General features: G+C 48.9%; 1 protein-coding gene across 3 annotated transcripts in view; it reads right to left on the bottom strand.

Moving 5' to 3' along the window:
• ldah (lipid droplet associated hydrolase) overlaps positions 1-20835 on the bottom strand; it is a 535005-nt gene that overhangs the window by 69842 nt on the left and 444328 nt on the right. For all 3 annotated transcript variants that reach the window (XM_085996831.1, XM_085996830.1, XM_085996832.1), the window contains exon 5: positions 552-792. In XM_085996831.1, coding sequence (XP_085852957.1) covers positions 552-792 — 241 coding nt within the window. The remainder of the gene's footprint in view (positions 1-551; positions 793-20835) is intronic.

The raw sequence follows: 20835 nt of genomic DNA, 5'->3' as shown, positions 1-20835 counted from the left end.
ACCAGAAATTCACATGGACTTTTTCAGAATTACAGTACACTCAGTCATCGCTTGGTAATATTAAAGTGTTTATAGTCTTGAGCTGTATTGTTTTACACTCAAAGCCATGGCAATTTAGCATTTTTTAAAAATGCTGAAGTTGGCCAGTCCATTCAAAGGATGCCTTTGGCTTGTCAAGACAGGAAAGGATGTTACAGCAGTTGTTTATTAATGATTGCTGCAGCTCCTTGATGGGTTGTCCAAAAAAAGTACACCGATCTATGCTTAGTAACAGCAGTCATGAAACACATAAAAATGTTGTCATTTTATTTGTATGTACGGGAAAACTGAATACATGCTATTAATTGTCTTTGCCTGCTTTAAAAATTTGTACGTTATATTACATGAACTATGGATAAATGGTGTATGTATCACAGATAGAAAAAGATGCCTTTGAGAGCAGTTAATCATATAGCTGTTTTCTTAAAAATATATACATTTCTAAAACTAGGGAAGTTCTATATTAAAGATAAGAACGGATGGGTGGGTGGGTGGGGGGTGGTTAGGCTCACCTGCACAATCCACACTGAAGAGATTAAGAGAGGCAGAGACAGTAGCTTCATCCAGGGAATGTAGGCCCTGCAGCGCCCACCTCACCAACGAGGCCTTGACGCTTTCTGGCAGAAAAGAAAGGAAGTAGATTGGAACATACATCAGGAAGCGAAGTTTGCATAGTACTGGTGTCATAAGCTTGCCTTGTGGTGACTCGGCCATGCGTTCAATTGTTGGAAAAAGTAATACCGCTTTCAGAACCTGTGGAACCAGTGAGAGAAAACTCAAATAAGTAAAGCCTCTGGCACTGTATCAAATTCTGGAAATAGTGCCCTTGTTTCCCCCTTCTTTTGAAGTGAAGTGAGGTTTGTCAGGTACATTAATAACCTTTGCAGATAATTACAGGCTGCCTGAAATGCCTGAACTGGCCGAACTAGTAGCCTGGTAACACTGAAAGCCGATGTCAAATTCCAAAGAAAAATGGTTCATAACTTACTAATTTAGAGAGTATTGTACTGCCACAGGAGACAGTGCACAGAAACGCAGGATAATTCTTTTTATGTCTTCCATATAGCTTTTAACAACATTGCAACCATCTGTATCTTATTTATAAAGCAAACATCAGAAAAGTATTTGTTTAATCAATGCAAATCACAGATTTGCTTTTCTACAATAATTATGCACTTCCATTATTCAATAATTAATGTTAGGTGAATCTTGCAACTTTGTTCTTTCAATTTTGTTTCTATTCATTGGGAGGGAAAGGTTACCATGACGCAAACACTTCAAATAAGCAACACTTTGTGGTATATAGTAATCATTAGGTTGCGGAATATGTTTGTCATGCTTCTTTCTTGGTGAATGAAGAGGAAAAGGGGCACAACTCTGCAAACCTGTAAAATTGTTGAAAATGGTAAACGATGGTTAATAGCTCTAATATCCATCCAATTTTCAATATATTGAAAATCTTGTTTGTAGCACTTTCTTCCATCCTGTACTTCCAGGAAGTAACACTTACTGTCGCAGCACACTATTTTCCTAATGCCTGGCTGCCACACCTGCCATCATGTTTAAATTATATTTGTCCATAAATACTTACCTTTGAGCCCTCCAAGCTCCCTATTTGCATTTCCAAGGCAGCTGCCATTTTGGGGTTATACTCCACAGCACTACCTGCATGATGCTTACTGAAATGGGGGCTTTTGCCTCCTGCAGCTCCCCCCAGAACATTTTCTAGACTATTTTACATTTCCACATTTTCTACATATTGTTTAAAGTTATTTTGCAACTCTTTCAAATTAAGAAGCTGCTACTAAACCTCTATGTGCCGGGCAACTGTGCTGGACTGACCCCTCCTACTGCCTGTGCTTTTCAAGTGCCTCTTGCTGCCCTCATGTTACCCAATATTAGTCTGTGGCCCTGGCTGTGCTCCTCTCCTGATCCTCAGTGCTGGCCTGCAACCTTGGCCAGATCCCCTCCTGCTCCCCAATACCAGGCTAGGGTCCTGGCTGAATCCTCTCCACCAATCTGAAAGGACAGAGAACTAGCAACAGAAGAGGAGAGAAAAGTGAAATAGAGATAGAAAACTGAAACTGAAAACTGCAACTGGGGGTCATAGGATCCCGATTTGCACATCACAAATGGCCACCCGCCTGAAACAGGCATGTGCTCCGGCCGCCCATCTTAGGACCCTACTCAGCGGTTGGTGAAACGCCAGCGGAAATGGGGCAGTAAGTGATCTGACACCATTTTTAGGCCGCTAGTGCCCCATTTATGCCTGGCGGAGCCACTGAACATTGGCCACAAACTCTTTAAATTGCAGTGTTTGCAAGTTAGTGTTTATGGGATTAAGCTTAAGCAGGTACGATTTCCAGAAACTTAACAGAGCAGAGAATTAAAAGTTCACTGAAATGCAGGTTGTCAAGATGACAGATCAACGTGCTTGAGTACAGATTATTTACAGAAATTTACTATCCCAAGCATGTCTGGATTCTAAAGAACTTAGTAGTTTTCCCCAGATTTGACAAGCATTTCCGGGGAAAACTAGCAAGTTATTGAGGTGGCAGGTTGCTTCTTACAGATGGGAGATGTGTATGGTCTTGTGCATGCCATCCTTTTTCAAGAACTACTCCATATCCAGTAAAAGAAAACTTATAAAATTGGTTAAAATCTGCTGAGACATAAATCATTTTATTCTTTATGCATGAAGTGTAGAAAGTTCTGAAGGTGCAAATTTTCAAAAGAAGTCTAGTGTCTGATGAGATGGCATCTCATGACATTTCTTTAAATTTTGGTGGGAAAACAGTTTCAAACTTAGTGGAATATTTTTAAGTTATTGCAGTCACACTGAAATGTCTGTAGATGAGGAAAACATCCCCCAACCTTCCCACACTACAACCATCACCAGCAGCAATAGAGGACTAAAAATAAAATAAAACTTAATTTGAGCAATGAAAGCATCACCAGTGACTACTGGGCTTTTTGACTTGTCAATTTCAAAACTGCTATTAAATATGTCTTTAACCCACATCTAAGAAATATAAGTGACAGACCAACTAAATTGAGTTTTAAAAATCTGCAGCAAACTGTAAAGCAGAGGCCCTTTTAATCTGCATGTAAAGTATTGTATAACCTACTTGTCAAATGTAACACATATTTATGATATATATTTGACGTCGTTCGTTACACGCTTTTTTAAAACTTCATTGTGCTGGCACACAAAGCTATTATATGTCAGTTAAAATCCTCTACATTTTTCAAAGATAACATAATGATATACTTAATGGTGAACTGGAGTCCAATTTGACAGAATGTCACATTAATCAAAATTTCTTTCAGGCTGTTCACAGAAACATACAAGCAGCATCACTGAGGTCAAGGCACTTTACTTCACTTACTCAACACCGCTCTGCATCAAGAGTATTCTAGTTAGATGACAAACCACACAGGATTTTCTGATGTTTTGCTCCTTTCCCTTCTGGCTTTAATACGAGTTTGGTTCAAGTAACCTGGACCATTTTCAGACATCATTTCACTACATTCCTCAGTTCTTATAATTCTATCAAATAATTTAATGTAGAATCTTTAAAAATAGTCGGTTAAATACGAATATCTGAGATAAAGTACTCACAATTGGTTTTACTAATGCAATAGTATCTTTCTTGCTGTTGTTGTATTTCATAAATTAAATATATATATATATATATATTAGAGAGAGAGAGAGCGAGAGCAAAATAACTGAGGTGAATGAAGTGTTTAGATTTAAGGCTGTGGAAACTATTCACTTCAATGAAGCAGTCAGACTTTTGGAACAATAATGTTCCTGGTAGAAGAGAAACGGTTGATCTCCTAGAGGCAACAGAATGTTCAACAAGGGGGTGCAGTTGAGGTTTGTTGGTTAGATCAACAATTCTGTTAGAAAATGGTTCATGCTGACAGGCAAAAACCCTCCCATAAGGATGCAGGTCTCTGTGGTGGGCAGGCAGTCATTTCCATGGCTGTTTCATCTCCAAAGGATGTCAAATGAGAAGGTAGTTGATCCTGAGCAGGCTGAAGGAAGGACAAGGTGGCAAAGAGGTGAGAGGTGCTGATAGCCTTAATTTGTATGGACAGTTTGGGGCACCTTTGCTATATTATCAGAAATTCAGTCAAAAAGCTTCAAGAAATAATCTTTCTGGGTCCAAAGTGAGTGTAAATGCAGTGAAGAATAATTAAACAGACTTACATGAATGTAAGTTAGCTGACAATCACAAAATCCAGAGTACTAGTTGCATTTTAATATATCCTTAGAGAACTTTTAAACACAAGGTAGTGATTTAAACACTAGATTAGAAGTATAATTATATATTAGCTAGATTTTACAGTAAAAAAACTCAGAAGACAGCAGCTATAGGTTCAAAGAAACAAAAATTGTGTTAGAAATTCAGTAGTAGCTATTCTCTGAAGATCAATATCACCAATTTCTCCTGTAAATGACCAATGATCCCTTTAATCTTTTTTGGGTGCGTGGCCCCGGCCCATTCAAAATACCATGCATCGCAGTTTTTCCTTTTTAAAAGCTGGTGAGCCAGTTGCGCAGGAGCTGCAGAGTGCTGCGTGGCTGCGCAGTTTAAAGGGAACGTTTCCTATAACCCTTATGATTAGGTGCTTACCTTTACTGTCCAATATCTAGTCATATGCTAGCTTGACCTGGGTGGGGGGTGGGTGTGGTAAACCACTTTTATCGTTCACTATCATTACACTATGGTTATCACTGTTTATATCGTTACACTATGGTTATCACTGTTTACACTGTTGTATCACTACACAAGGTTACCTCTTGCCACGCTGTTATACCTGGGCTGACCACAGCTGACTCCGCCCATGGCTCCGCCTGCTTGCCCAGGTATAAAGGTGGTCGACTGGCTGGTATTCCTCCTTGTTGGATCCGATCACCCACGAGGGTGGGCTCTGTTATTTAGCCAATAAAAACCTATAGTTACTAGCTTAACTCGTCGCTTTTCATGAACTGAATTGATAGGTATATCAATCTTATTGGCTAAATTTTGAAATGTCTGTACCGGAGCAGCCAAACGACCAGCCAAACGTACAGCCCCAGCCAAACGGCCAGCTACAAAAGCCCCAGCAGCCGGCCTGGCTGCGAGCCCTCCGACCGACATACCTGGATCTAAACCCACAGGCTGCGAAGTCAGCCCTCGACTTCGAACACTGGCTGAGCTGCTTCGAAGCCTACCTGGGAGAATCCGGCGTGCCTCCGGTATCCAAACTAAGAGTTCTGACCGCCCAGGTGAGCCCTAAAGTATTTGCACTCATCCGGGACATTGCTACATACGAGGACGCCCTCAACCTGCTAAAAGAGCAGTACCGGAGCCCTGTAAACTCAATGTACGCCAGGCATCTCCTAAGATCCCGCTCGCAACAGCCAGGAGAGTCGGTTGATGATTTCTTACGGGCGCTGCAAATACTCGGCAGGGACTGTGACTTTAAAGCCGTAACAGCTGCAGAACATACAGATGGAAATATCCGCGATGCCTTCGTGAAAGGCCTTCGGTCAGACTACTCACGGCAAAGACTGCTGGAATCAAAGGACCTCGACCTGAAAACAGCTGCTATCCTTGCTCGCTCCTTGGAAGTGGCCCATCGGGACCTCGAGGCGTACTCCAGGTACTGTGCTGCGCGACCCTGGGACTCGGGCCCGACTCCGGCCGCAATACCCCTCGCAACGCCGCCCCTGGGGCCTACCACAGCGTCGGTGTCCCGGAACCGATTGGGACCGCCACCCCCGGTACCGGCTGCGACATCGGAGCCCCGCGATCGGGCCGCTGGCTGCTTCTTCTGTGGCCAGGCGAAACACCCGAGGGCGCGCTGCCCTGCAAGAAACGCGACCTGCTCCGACTGCCACAAGAAAGGCCACTTCGCGAAGGCCTGCAGGGGGAAAGCCACAGACACCAGCAGTGCCTCATGCGAGTTGTGGGGACGGCCATCTTTCATCAAGGCCACAGATGCCAGCATCACCTCGTGTGAGTCGTGGGGGCGGCCATCTTTGATCAAGGCCACCGACGCCGGCAGTGCCTCATGTGAGTTGTGGGGGCGGCCATCTTCTCCGCCATTTTGTTCAACGTCGTGGGCGCCGCCATTTTGTTCACCACACTCGACCGCCACCTTGTCTCCAGACCCGACCACCGCCTCACCCACAGACTACAGCAGCTCGCTCAGCCATACACTAGCCTCCGTCACACTTGACCAAGCTCGCCCGCATCACCTGTCCAAGTCCATGATGGACATCAAAGTAAACGGCCACGCCATGACCTGCCTGTTCGACAGCGGAAGCACGGAGAGTTTCATCCATCCAGACACGGTGAGCCGCTACTCCCTCACTGTCCGGCCAACGCGCAACCGGATCTCGATGGCGTCGAGGTCCCATTCAACAGACATCAGCGGCTACTGTGTTGTGACCCTGTCGGTTAGGGGCACGGAGTATAAAAATGTTAAACTTCTCGTCCTGCCCCAGCTCTGTGCTGCCGTCCTACTAGGGCTGGATTTCCAATGCCACCTCCAAAGTGTCACCTTGGCATACGGTGGATCCCTCCCCCCCCTCACAGACTACAACCAGTGTGATGAAATATTCCATTCATCACTCATCAGTATTTCTCTGCCTGTGACTGTGGTTGGTTTCAGTTTCATTTCCATTGTATTGTACTGTGTGTAGGGCTCCGCCCATACCTGGCTCCTATGTAAGCTGGCCCAGCCTGCAGCACATCCAGTACGGCAGACCTCTGGATGGAAGATACATTCTCCTCTGTGTGTTACCTTGTAAGTCAATAAAAGCCTTGTTTTGTTTCGCTAACATCGAGTCTCGGATTTATTGAGGCACATCAATTTGATTGACTTAATTTTCAACACAATGGATCAACTCTTGAAACCTGAACGTTTGGATTTGGACCAGCATGCTTCGGACGCATCGGCACGCTTCGGACACTGGTTTATGTGTATGGAATTCTTCCTGGACAATTCCGCAGCCGTCAAAGACGCTACGGACGCTGCGAGTATGAAACTCGGAATTCTGCGGAATTGGGTAAGCCACCGGGTTTACCCCCTCATCCAAGACGCTGACACGTACCCGGCCGCCTGCGACATCTTAAAGGCGCATTACCAGCAGCCTACGAATGAGGTGTATGCTAGGCATCTGCTCGCTACTCGCGCACAGCGACCTGGGGAATCGGTGGAGGAGTTCCTAGGCACCCTGAAAACGCTTGGCAAAGACTGCAAGTGCCAAGATGTAAAAGCCGCAGTGTACACTGACGAGCTTGTTCGCGATGCCTTTATCACAGGCCTCAGCTCCACTTACATCCGGCAGAGACTGCTGGAAAAAATGGGATTGGACCTGAAACAGGCTGCGGACACAGCACGATCCCTGGATGTGGCCCAGAGAAACTCGGACGCCTACTCTTCAGCCCGCGCCGTCCACGCCGCCACGTGTGCACCAAGGGCGCTGCCATCTTGGAAGGCATCTTCCCCGCCCGGCAGCCCGACACCGTCGGGGCCCCGCTCTCCCCCCAGAAGCCCTACGACAGCCGCGACGCGTCGGGGACCCAACTGCTACTTCTGCGGGCAGCCGAAGCACACCAGAAACCTGTGCCCGGCGAAAGGCACCACATGCTTTAAGTGCGGTAAGAAGGGGCACTTCGGGAAGGTGTGTAGAGGGAACCCCGCCGGAAAACCCGCCACCGCCGCGTGTGCGCCGTGGGAGCGGCCATCTTGGACGCCATCTTGCCCGACCTCGTGGGGTCCGCCATCTTGTGAGCAGACAGCGTGGACGCCATCTTGTCTCGATCAGGGCCCTACAGTGGCATCGGTCATAGTGGACCAGACCAGGCCGCATCCGCTATCCAAATCAATGGTGGACATCGAGGTAAATGGGTGCAGGGTTAAAAGTTTAATTGACAGTGGAAGCACGGAGAGTTTTATCCACCCTGAACTGGTACAACAACTCTCCCTAAAGGTGGTCCCTACTCGGGGTACCATCTCCATGGCTGATAAAACCCAGACATCGACCATTATGGGTTACTGCACGGTACAATTGTCCGTTAACGGAACTGTATACGATAATTTTAAAGTATTAATCATGAAGAATCTATGTGCGAGCGTGATCTTGGGCCTGGATTTCCAGTGCTACAGCCAAAGCATCACGCTCAATTACGGTGGGTCCCAGCCGCCCCTCACAGTGTGCGGTCTGGCTACCCTGAAGGTAAAGCCGCCTTCGCTATTCGCGAACCTTACCCCTAACTGCCGGCCAATAGCGACCAAAAGCAGGAGGTACAGCTGGGAGGACAGGCGGTTTATCGCGACCGAGGTAGGCAGGCTCCTGAAAGAGCGCATTATTGAACGCAGCAATAGCCTGTGGCGCGCCCAAGTGGTGGTGGTAAGGGGTAGCGAGAAGAAACGGATGGTGATCGACTATAGCCAAACGATCAACAGGTACACCCAACTAGACGCCTACCCGCTACCCCGCATATCAGAAATGGTGAACCAAATCGCCCAATACCGGGTGTTCTCCACCATCGACCTCAAGTCAGCGTACCACCAGCTCCCTATCAGACCAGAGGACCGCCCGTACACCGCCTTCGAGGCGAACGGACGCCGCTACCAATTCCTCAGAGTCCCCTTTGGGGTGATGAATGGGGTCTCGGTCTTCCAGAGGGAGATGGACCGCATGGTCGATGACCACCACTTGCAGGCAACCTTCCCCTACCTCGACAACGTCACCATCTGCGGTCACAACCAGCAGGATCACGACTCGAACCTCGAGAGGTTCCTGAAAACCGCACAAAAACTCAACCTCACCTACAACGAGGACAAGTGCGTTTACAACACCACGCGCCTCTGCATACTAGGCAGCGTGGTGGAGAATGGGGAAATCGGACCAGACCCCGACCGATTGCGCCCCCTACGGGAGCTGCCCCTGCCCAACACTCCCAAAGCCCTGAAAAGGTGCCTGGGGTTATTTTCTTATTATTCCCAATGGGTCCCCAACTACTCCGACAAAGCCCGCCCCCTCTTGAAAGCATCCTCTTTTCCGCTCTCTGCTGAGGCCCATGCCGCCTTCAAAAGCATTAAGCAGGATATCGAGCGGGCCACGCTACAGGCAGTGGACGAGAACACTCCCTTTCAAGTGGAAAGTGATGCGTCTGACTTTGCCTTGGCGGCCACCCTCAACCAGGCGGGGCGGCCCGTAGCTTTCTTCTCGAGGACCCTCCAAGGGCCCGAGATCAGACACTCCTCCGGAGAAAAGGAGGCCCAAGCCATCGTGGAGGCAGTGCGCCACTGGCGCCACTACCTAGCCGGCAAACGCTTCACCCTACTTACCGACCAGCGGTCGGTAGCGTTTATGTTCAATAATAAACAGAGGGGGAAGATTAAAAATGATAAGATTCTTAGGTGGCGGATCGAGCTCTCCACCTTCGATTATGACATCATTTACCGGCCAGGGGCCGTTAACGAATCCCCCGACGCCCTCTCATGAGGGATGTGTGCCAGCGCCACCGGGGATCGGCTACAGACCCTCCACAATGACCTCTGCCACCCAGGGGTCACGCGGCTGTTCCACTTCATAAAGTTCCGCAACTTACCCTACTCGATTGACGAAGTTCGGTCCCTGACCAGGAACTGTCGCACTTGCGCTGAGTGCAAGCCTCGGTTCTACCACCCAGATAGAGCCCACTTAATCAAAGCTACACAGCCCTTTGAGCGGCTCAGCTTAGATTTCAAGGGCCCCCTCCCGTCCGTCGACCGCAATGTTTGCTTCCTGAACATTGTGGACGAATACTCTCGTTTCCCATTCGCCTTCCCCTGCCCAGACATGACCAGCGCCACGGTCATTAAATGCCTCAACAGCCTGTTCTGCCTGTTCGGTATGCCGAGCTACATCCATACGGATAGGGGGGCATCCTTCATGAGTGAAGAGCTACGCCAGTACATGCTGTCCAGGGGGATCGCCACGAGCCGTACCACCAGCTACAACCCCCGGGGTAACGGTCAAGTGGAGCGAGAGAACGGGACAGTATGGAAAGCAGTCACTCTAGCTCTAAGGACCAAAGGCCTCCCTATCTCCTGCTGGCAGGAAGTCCTCCCAGATGTGCTCCATTCGATACGGTCGCTATTGTGTACTGCCACTAATGCCATGCCTCATGAGCGAATGTTTGTCTTTCCCCGGAAATCCACCTCAGGCGTATCCATGCCGTCATGGCTCTCCACCCCAGGTCCGGTATTCATGCGAAGGCATGTGAGGGGCCACAAAACGGACCCTCTCGTGGAGTCAGTGCACCTACTCCACGCCAACCCCCAATACGTGTATGTCCGGCACGCCGACGGAAGGGAGGACACCATGTCCATAAAAGACGTCGCCCCAGCCGGTAACGACAACAACCACGACAACAGCAGCAACAACGACCACAGCAACTCTTACCCACCCACTACTCTTTCATCACCCCCGGAAGAACATCGATCAACGGTACCCCCACCAACTACCCCTTCAACAACCCTGGCGGCACCCCCGGCAGAGACCCAGGAGGCCACCGGGGACACCCAGCCGACACCCGCGGCACCACAACAGCCACGTCGGTCGCAGAGGACTATCAAACCCCCGAACAGACTAAATCTATAGAAGGGGTGAATGTGATGAAATATTCCATTCATCAGTATTTCTCTGCCTGTGACTGTGGTTGGTTTCAGTTTCATTTCCATTGTATTGTACTGTGTGTAGGGCTCCGCCCATACCTGGCTCCTATGTAAGCTGGCCCAGCCTGCAGCACATCCAGTACGGCAGACCTCTGGATGGAAGATACATTCTCCTCTGTGTGTTACCTTCTAAGTCAATAAAAGCCTTGTTTTGTTTCGCTAACATCGAGTCTCGGATTTATTGAGGCACATCAACCAGCAATTCCTAAACCGCCCACCGCGTACCACCTGCGGCCTATCCACCCTCAAAGTCTCGCCCCCCTCCCTGTTCGCTAACCTCACCCGCGACTGTAAACCCGTCGCTACCAAGAGCAGGTGGTACAGCGCCGGGGACAGAGCTTTTATTAGCTCCGAGGTGCAGCGACTCCTGAAGGAGGGCATCATCGAGGGAAGCAACAGCCCCTGGCGTGCCCAGGTCGTAGTCGTTAAGACCGGCGATAAACAGCGTCTGGTCATCGACTACAGCCAAACCATAAACCGGTACACCCAGCTGGACGCATACCCCCTTCCCCGCATATCTGATATGGTCAATCAGATTGCACAGTACCGGGTATTCTCTACCATCGACCTTAAGTCGGCCTATCACCAACTCCCTATCTGCCCTGAGGACCGCCAGTATACCGCCTTCGAGGCGAATGGCCGCCTCTACCACTTCTTTAGGGTTCCCTTCGGCGTCACCAACGGGGTTTCGGTCTTCCAAAGGGAGATGGACCGGATGGTTGACCAGAATGGGCTGCATGCCACGTTCCCTTATCTAGATAACGTCACCATCTGCGGCCGCGACCGGCAGGACCATGATGTTAATCTGGAGAAATTCCTCCGTACGGCCCAACGGCTGAACCTCACCTACAATAAGGAGAAATGTGTGTTTAACACCTCGCGCCTTGCCATCCTCGGCTGCATAGTAGAGAACGGAGTCATCGGCCCCGACCCCGAAAGAATGCGCCCCCTCATGGAGCTTCCCCTCCCCCACTGTCCAAAGGCGCTGAAGAGAACCCTGGGGCTCTTCGCTTACTATGCCCAATGGGTGCCCAATTATGCAGACAAAGCCAGACCCCTCATGAAGTCCACCTCCTTCCCCCTGACAGCAGAAGCATGCGCAGCCTTCTTCCTCATAAAGGGAGACATTGCTAAGGCCACAATGCACGCGGTGGATGAGTCTATCCCTTTCCAAGTGGAGAGCGATACATCCGACTTCGCCCTAGCTGCAACCCTTAACCAGGCGGAGAGACCTGTGGCCTTCTTCTCAAGGACCCTCCAGGGCCCTGAGATCCGACACTCTTCTGTCGAGAAGGAGGCCCAGGCGATCGTGGAGGCAGTACGACGCTGGAGGCATTACCTGGCAGGCAAACGATTTACCCTCCTCACCAACCAGCGTTCGGTCGCTTTTATGTTTAATAACAAGCTGAGGGGCAAAATCAAGAACGACAAGATCTTGAGGTGGAGAATTGAGCTCTCCACCTACGATTACGATATCTTGTACCGGCCTGGTAAACTGAACGAACCCCCAGATGCTCTATCACGAAGTACATGCGCCAACGCGCAAATTGATAGACTGCAGACCCTCCACAACGACCTCTGCCACCCTGGGGTCACCAGACTTTACCACTTCATTAAGGTCCGCAACCTGCCCTACTCCATCGAGGAGGTCAGGGCCATGACCAGGAACTGCCAAACCTGTGCCGAATGCAAACCGCATTTCTATAGGCCGGACAGAGCAAGCCTGATCAAGGCCACCCGCCCCTTCGAGCGCTTGAGCATCGATTTTAAGGGGCCCCTCCCGTCCTCTGACCGTAATGTGTACTTCCTCAACATTATTGACGAGTACTCCCGTTTCCCCTTTGCCTTCCCCTGCCCAGACATGACCAGTACCACGGTCATCAAATGCCTGAACGACCTCTTCACCTTGTTCGGGTTCCCGAACTATATACATAGCGACCGGGGCTCATCCTTCATGAGCGAGGAACTTCGCCAGTTCCTACTAGCGAGAGGTATTGCTGCAAGCAGGACCACCAGCTACAACCCCCGAGGGAACGGCCAGGTGGAAAGAGAGAACGCGACAGTCTGGAAGGCCGTTCTCTTAGCCTTAAAGTCTAAGGGCCTCCCAACCTCTCGCTGGCAGGAAGTCCTCCCGGCAGCGCTGCATTCCATCCGGTCACTGCTTTGCACTGCCATTAACGCCACCCCCCATGAACGAATGTTTGTTTTCCCCAGGAAGTCGACTACGGGAACCTCGCTACCAACATGGCTGACTTCTCCGGGGCCCGTCTTGCTGCGGAAGCACGTGAGGGCCCATAAAACGGACCCCCTGGTCGAGAGGGTGGACCTCCTGCACGCCAACCCCCAGTACGCCTATGTGGCATACCCAGGCGGGCAGGAGGACACAGTCTCCTTACGAGACCTCGCACCCTCCGGCACCCCTGAGACACCACCGTTACCCCCACCACTCCCCCAAATCCAGCCCCGGTAGACGGCATGCCGGAACCCCATGAGCCTTCGCCGACCACGCAGACACCAGCCTTAACTTCGAATACTACACCTCCGCCGCCGCTGCTGCGCCGATCAGAAAGGCTTACGAGGCCTCCGGATAGACTGACATACCCGAACTGGTAGTACACTTCACCCCGCCGGACTCAAATTTAAACAAGGGGTGAATGTGGTAAACCACTTTTATCGTTCACTATCGTTACACTATGGTTATCACTGTTTATGTCGTTACACTATGGTTATCACTGTTTACACTGTTGTATCACTACACAAGGTTACCTCTTGTCACGCTGTTATACCTGGGCTGACCACAGCTGACTCCGCCCATGCTTGCCCAGGTATAAAGGTGGTCGACTGGCTGGTATTCCTCCTTGTTGGATCCGATCGCCCACGAGGGTGGGCTCTGTTATTTAGCCAATAAAAACCTATAGTTACTAGCTTAACTCGTCGCTTTTCATGAACTGAATTGATAGGTATATCAGTGGGAGATTATTAATGAAACCCCTTGGTATATGAACTGGATACTGTCATCCCACATGTGTGCTTCTCAAATTTTCCAAAAGGTGAATTGATTAACATTTCGGTGAGATGAGGACAAACATAAATTAACAATCTGATTTATTTTACAAAAAATAAGTGGAGCAATGAGAATAATGAATTACGGCTTACTCCATAATGCTCCTTGTAACATGGAAAATAACAAAAATATGACATATTGGGCTTGAATTTCATCGGGCCGTTGAGGCGGGATTGGAGGCATGTGGGGGGTTAAAATAGCAAAATCAGGGGGCACGTACCCATCCCGCCCCCAACCCGCCTCCGTGCCCGTTTCACAGGAGGCGGGTAGCCGACCTGTGCTGGGAGCCACCTCCCCGAGGCGGGAAGGGGTTCAGTGCCAATTAACTGCCTGTTAATAGGTAGTTAACAGGCAGTTTTTAGCCTAATCCCTATTTTTATTCCTGAAGTGTGGGCTTCCCGACGGCTCCAAACCACGCGAGGCGGACTGTCGGGCTGAAGGACTTGGAGGGTTCGAGATGTCCGGTGTTCAGGTGAGCGATGGGTGCATGAGTGCAGAGGTAAGTGTGTTTGGTGTGTGTAAAGTGTTTAAATAAGTTTTACTTACCTTTTCTTACTAATGCAGCCTTCCTTCCTTCAGGTCTCAGGAGTCCCTCATCTCACCGGCACAGAAAGCAGAATGGCCGCGAGCTGTCAAAATCTGCAGCATTCTGCTTTCTGTTCTGGAGAGATCTCTAAATGAGCCTGAGAGGAAGGAATTAACTTAAAGTACAGATTGTCAGTATTTGACAGCTTCAAAGAGCTGTCAAATGCTGATATTTCATCTGTCAAAAGCACTTGACAGATGAAATGTCAATCTGTGATGTCACCTGTTGCCGGGTGGCCCTTAATTGGCCTGCTGAGCCCGCTGGGCGGGCTCAACAAGGTTAATCAAGTGAAAATTGAGTGGGTTGGCCATAACTCGATGGAGGCGGGACTACAACCCCAAAAGTTGTAGTCCCGCCTCCTACATGCCTCCATTGATAAAATCCAGCCCATTGTCTCTGTTACTGGGCTCAATTTAACTTTTCTGGCCTGTAATCCCTCTAAACCTGGTCAGTACTACCTTAAGGGCACTCTCACTTTATGTATCTATCTCTGTTATCAGATCTTTCAAACTGAATCAGACAGTGTTTTTTTTAATCTCCTTTGTTTCCTAACTGGACAGGAAACTAAGTACTTGACCACTGACCCTCTCCCAGCTTCCTGTGTGCAGGGATTGGCAAGTAGGGCTGTCAATTAAAACAGCTACTCTCCTTCTAGAGTGCAGATTCCCTGCAACTAGCCCCACTGGCTGGACTGAATGGAGCCATCCTAACATAATGGGCATGGATATTTACAGGGATGTCTAAAAGACTCACGTTGTTTCAAGCTGAAGTGGAATGCGGGCAGCAACACTTCACCAACCAGTTTGCCTAGACCTAATGCACATTCATCAGCATGCAGCTGCTTTGTAGAATTAATCCCTTGTGAGCTAAATTTAACTTAATAGTAATGCTTTAATATAAATTACCCCAAACCCTATTAAGTTAAATTGTCAAAAATCCAGAAATGTGAAAAGTAGGTCATTTTATTTATTATTGCTCCATTGTGCCGATACATTTTTATAGGGATATTTTTATAGGGATATTTATCTGATTTTGTGCCCTCAGCAAGGTGTCTTGCCCACCAGGAGCAAACATCGGAAATCCAGTCGTTAATTAAAATTTCCAATATGTGCTCCCTGCTGAAATCGTGAAGTCAGAATATGATCCTTTATATTGCATCAACACAAGGGCCACGATATTTTCCAGGCTGGGATTTCCGAGTGGTGGAGAGTATGGTCGGGAAACTCAGGAATGTGGGTTTCCCTGACTGCCATGGAGTGTTAACTCCACAGCCCGCGTTTTTTTTTTAACAGGTTCTCCGCCCGGGGAAGCCAGCCTGATTGACAGGCTTAGATATCTATCGGGCAGGGAACGGTGCAGAAGAGGCTGAAGGCCCGGAGCAGTTTAGTGCTGTTGGGAGTACAGATCACGGGGGGAGGGAGGTGGGTACAGCAGGCTTAGAAGGTCGAGGGTGATCCCGGGGGGGTCGAGGAGAGATCGGAGGCAGGGATTGGGGGGGGGGGACGGTTGGGGGAGATTGGAGGCGGGGCAGTCAGAGAGAGGTTGGAGGCAGAGATTGGGAGGGGTCGGGGAAAGGTCGGAGGGAGAGATGGGGGGAAGGAGGGAGAGTCAGAGATCACAGGGGTAGATGATTACGTGGGGGGGTGTCTGAGATCGGGAGGCTGGTGCTCACAGGGGTAGATGATTACGTGGGGGGGGCATCTGAGATCAGGAGGCTAGTGATCAGGGGGTAGATGATTACGTGGGGGGGGTTCTGAGATCGGGAGGCTGGTGATCACGGGTGTAGATGATTATGTGGGGAGGGGTCTGTTGTATCCGTGTGTTAATGGAGACACGGAATGCAGGAGTTGGTTTCACAGGTGTTTACTGAACAAAGTCTGGAGGTGAACTAACAGATACAAGACACTATAAAGGCCCATATAGCCCGAGTGGCCACTACCGGCATTACAGTACACAGGGGGCTCTTAAAAGCACATACACCACAATTCCTCCCCTTTTAGACAACCAGTACATAACATTTTAAGTAATCATTAATTAACATGTTACAAGAACAATAATCTACACATTTGCTGCAGTTAATCAATTATAAGTCAGTCTCTCTGGAGGCTTCCTGACTCGGTCCGGATAACGCCTCGGTGGTGTAGTAGTTTTTGGTGGTGTAGTAGGTTCTTTTGGCAAGGTCGATTCGGCTTGAATGCCAGTGTCAGGTTCATCTGGTTCCAGCATCACCGGATCGGAGGTAGATACTATGGGTATCTCTGCTTCCTCATTAGGCGTATAGAGTTGTGGTGTAGGTTGTCCCTTTTCGGATGATTCTATGATCTGGTCAGCATGGCGCCTTATTATGCTTTCTCCAATGTCCACGGTATACATCAGCGGTCCTAGCCGTGTGCAAATAGTTCCAGGCTGCCATTTCTCGGTACGGTAGTCCCGGGCCAAAACTTGTTGACCTATCTGGAAGGTTCTAGTTGGCTTTTCATTCATGCCTTGAAATTGCCGGTTCTCCACGTCCCTTCTGATGTTTGGCTTGATCAAATCCAGCCGGCATCTTAGGCTTCTATTGAAGAACATCATGGCGGGAGTTTGGTTTGTAACCACATGTGTTGCATTCCTGTATGCAAACAAGAAGTTATCTAGCTTATGCTGTAGATTTATGTCTTCATTACCCATGGCCTTTATGAAGGTCTGGACAAACCTTTCAGCCAATCCATTGGTGGCGGGATGGTATGGGGCGGACGTGTAGTGCTTAACCCCATTGTTTTTTAAGAACTTCCTGAATTCTTCGGACACAAATTGCGGTCCATTATCAGAACAGATCTGTTCAGGCAGCCCATTCCTGGCAAATATGGTCCTTAATACTGTGATGGTTTTTTCCGTGGTGGTGGAGGACATCTTTATTACCTCCGGCCACTTGGAGTGTGCATCCACCGCGATTAAGAGCATTGAGTCCATAAATGGACCAGCAAAGTCGATGTGTACCCTTTGCCATGGAGATGAGGGCCACTCCCATGGATGTAGAGGGGCTTGTGGTGGGGCGTTTTGGACCTTCTGGCATCCTAGGCAGCTCTTGGTCATTTCTTCGATGTCTCCATCGATACCTGGCCACCACACAAACACTCTGGCTAGGTTCTTCATTTTCACTCCACCCAGATGCCCCTCGTGAAGCTCCTTTAGCACTTTATCCTGGAGTTTGGGTGGAATCACCACTCTGGATCCACACATCAAGGTTCCTCGGCACACTGACAGCTGTTTTCTTCTTTGCGAGAATGCTGGCAACATTGGTTCGCCATGTGCTGGCCATCCCTTCAACGTTAAATCGTAGACTCGTGAGAGAGTCGGGTCATTTCTCGTTTCCTTTTCAATGGCAGAATTTGTTACTGGTAGACATTCCACTATGGTTGAGTGGAACATCTCCACTGGGTCCACTGTAGGTGCCTCTTCTACCGTTGGCAACGGTAGGCGCGATAAACCGTCAGCATTCCCATGCTGTTTTAATCCTTTGTATTCTATGTCATATTGGTGTGCCCCTAGGAAAAGGGACCACCTCTGTAGCCTTTGCACTGTCATAATGGGAACACCCTTTTTAGGGTTGAATATGGAGATGAGGGGTTGATGGTCAGTCAACAAGGTAAATTTTTGTCCGTGTAGGTAATGGTTGAATTTCTTCACTCCCCATACCAGGCTGAGTGCTTCCCTGTCGATCTGGGCATAGTTACGCTCAGCTGAGTTCAATGAGCGTGACGCAAAAGCTATCGGCCGCTCCGAGCCATCAGGGAATCTTTGCGATAATACCGCTCCTACGCCGTATGGGGATGCATCGCACGCCAGTCTGATTGGCAGTGATGGGTTGTAATGAGCCAAAACTTCCTTGGACGTGATCAAGCCTTTGCATTTATGGAAGGCACATTTACAGTCTTCGCTCCATTTCCAAATTACTCCCGTTTGTAGCAGTTCGTTAAGAGGGTGCAGAAGAGTTGACAAGTTCGGTAAAAATTTATGATAGTAATTTATCAATCCCAGGAACGACCTTAATTGTGAGACATTTTCAGGTGCTGGGGCTTTTATGACCGCTTCAATTTTTTCAGGTGACTTATGCAACCCTTCCTCGTTAATTATGTGGCCACAATATGATATTTTTTTCTGGAAAAATTCGCACTTGGGGCGATTTGCTCGTAGGCCCCGTTCTCTCAGCCTAGTGAGCACCTGCTCCAAATTGGCAAGGTGCTCGTTGTCGTTTTCTCCTGTTACAAGGATGTCGTCTAGGTAGCATTGAGTCCCCGGAATCCCTTGCAGGACTTGCTCCATAACTCTTTGCCAGATAGCTGGAGCCGATGCTACTCCGAAAACCAGTCGATTGTACTGGTACAGGCCTTTGTGTGTGTTTATCGTGAGACACTTTTTAGAGGCCTCTTCAACCTCCATCTGTAGATATGCTTGTGCCAAGTCAATTTTGGTGAAACGTTTCCCTCCGGATAGTGAGGCGAAAATATCTTCTATCCTCGGAAGAGTATACTGTACCGTGTGAAGGACCGGGTTTACAGTCACCTTGAAGTCCCCACAGATGCGAATTTTTCTCTGTTCTTCAGATTTACCATTATTCAACGTTTTCTTCATGACCAGGACGATGGGTGTTGCCCACTCGCTCCAATCTATCTTGGATAATACGCCTGCCTTTTCCAAATTCTCCAGTTCTGCCTCGACTGCTGGACGAATTGCGTATGGCACCGGCCTTGCCTTAAAAAACTTGGGAATTGCCGCATCTTCCACTTTTATTGAGGCGGTGACGCCTTTCAAGGTTCCTAGTTCCTGTTGAAACACTTCCTTGGCGTTGGCCAAGATGTCTTTTAATCGTTCAGGTATGACGTCATCATCATTTTTTTTCTTACTGGTCACCGTCAGTGCCTGAATGGAGTGCCAGTCTAAACGTATCTTCCTGATCCATTCACGCCCCAACAGCGGTGGACCACCATCTTGCAGAATGTATAAATACAACTTCTGTATTTCCTTGCCGTTGTATACAACAGGCACCCTTATTTTCCCTTTGGGGTATACTTTCTGCCCCGTATATGTTTTCAAGATAATGGATGTGTCTTTCAAAGGTATATGCGGAAATAGCCGCTCGTAATCCCGTCGACTTATGACGGTCAGAGCTGATCCTGTATCTAGCTCCATTTTAACTGGGGACCCCGCTATCGTGAGGGTAACCCAAATGGTCTGGTAATCTTCTTTGGCAATTATATTATGTAATTTGAGACAGCTTAGTCTCTTGTTTCCGGAGTCGCTATCGCTCTTCTGGTCTTCGGAGCTACTGTCCGTCATCATTTGTACCTTTCTGTACTTTTGCTTATTGATTTTTTTCTTGTCCGTGGATTTTTTTGTTTCCAGATCGGCATACACGTGCAATGTGTCCAATCTTTCCGCATTGCCTGCATGCTTTGTCCTTGAACCAGCAGTCCCTCTGGTCATGGGTGGATCTGCTGCAGCGATAACATCTTTCGAAACCCTGTGTCATTTCATGGGTGCCGAAGTCCTGTGGCTTTTGCTGTATCTCTGCAGCTCCTCTTGCGGCTGCTTCGTACGATACAGCCACACTGAAAGCCTTGTCCAGTGTCAAATCTTTCTCAGAAAGTAGCCTTTTCTGTGTTCCTTCACTTAGGAGACCGCAGACGAATTTGTCTCGAAGAGAATCTGCCAGTCCTGCCCCGAATTGGCAGTGCTTTGACAGCTTCCTTAATTCGGTGAGGTAATCAGTGTTACTTTCATTCTTGTGCTGATTCCTCCTGAAGAATTTGAATCGTTCCGCTATCAGCAGCGGTGTTGGGTTTAAGTGCTCCTGTAGGGTATCAACAATCTCCTTAAAATTCTTGTCCTTCGGTTTGGCTGGAGTGATTAAGTTTCGTAACAGCCCGTATGTCCTTGCGCCCATTTGATTTAGAAGTACTGATGCCTTTTTATCATCCTCTATTTCATTTGCTGTGCAATATACCTCCACTCTTTCCACATATGTGGTCCAATCCTCTATATCGCTATCGAAAGCAGTAATATTGCCAGTCTTAGGCATCCTGAAAAAAAAATGGCGCCTCTCGCGCTTTCTTTTCTTCCCCGCAAAAGAAATGGCGCCTCCCGCGCTTTCCCGCCGCTGACAACGCTGTTCTCCACGATTTTTATTTACATAGGTATTTTTAATAGGTGGAGACTCGTTCCCGCCGGACTCTCTGGGACTTTTCCCTCCCTCTGCTTGGTCCGAACGCCGACCTGCTTTGCAGCACCGGCCGTCTCCCGAGTGCTCCACCCTCTGTCTCTGTTTGCCTCCACCTTTGCTGCTCGGCCCCGCTGCAGAGCCAGCCGATGGAGCCCCAGCCCGCCGCCCAGGAAGGATTATTGCAGTACCTGCCACCAGCTCGGCTAGCTGGTGAAA

Source organism: Somniosus microcephalus, chromosome 9 (genome assembly GCF_052327205.1).
Source record: "Somniosus microcephalus isolate GS21.2 chromosome 9, FLI_Smic_1.0, whole genome shotgun sequence".
In the NCBI taxonomy this organism is placed as follows: domain Eukaryota; kingdom Metazoa; phylum Chordata; class Chondrichthyes; order Squaliformes; family Somniosidae; genus Somniosus; species Somniosus microcephalus.
The sequence above is the reverse complement of the archived record's forward strand: the minus strand, read 5'-3'. Positions and strand labels throughout refer to the sequence as shown.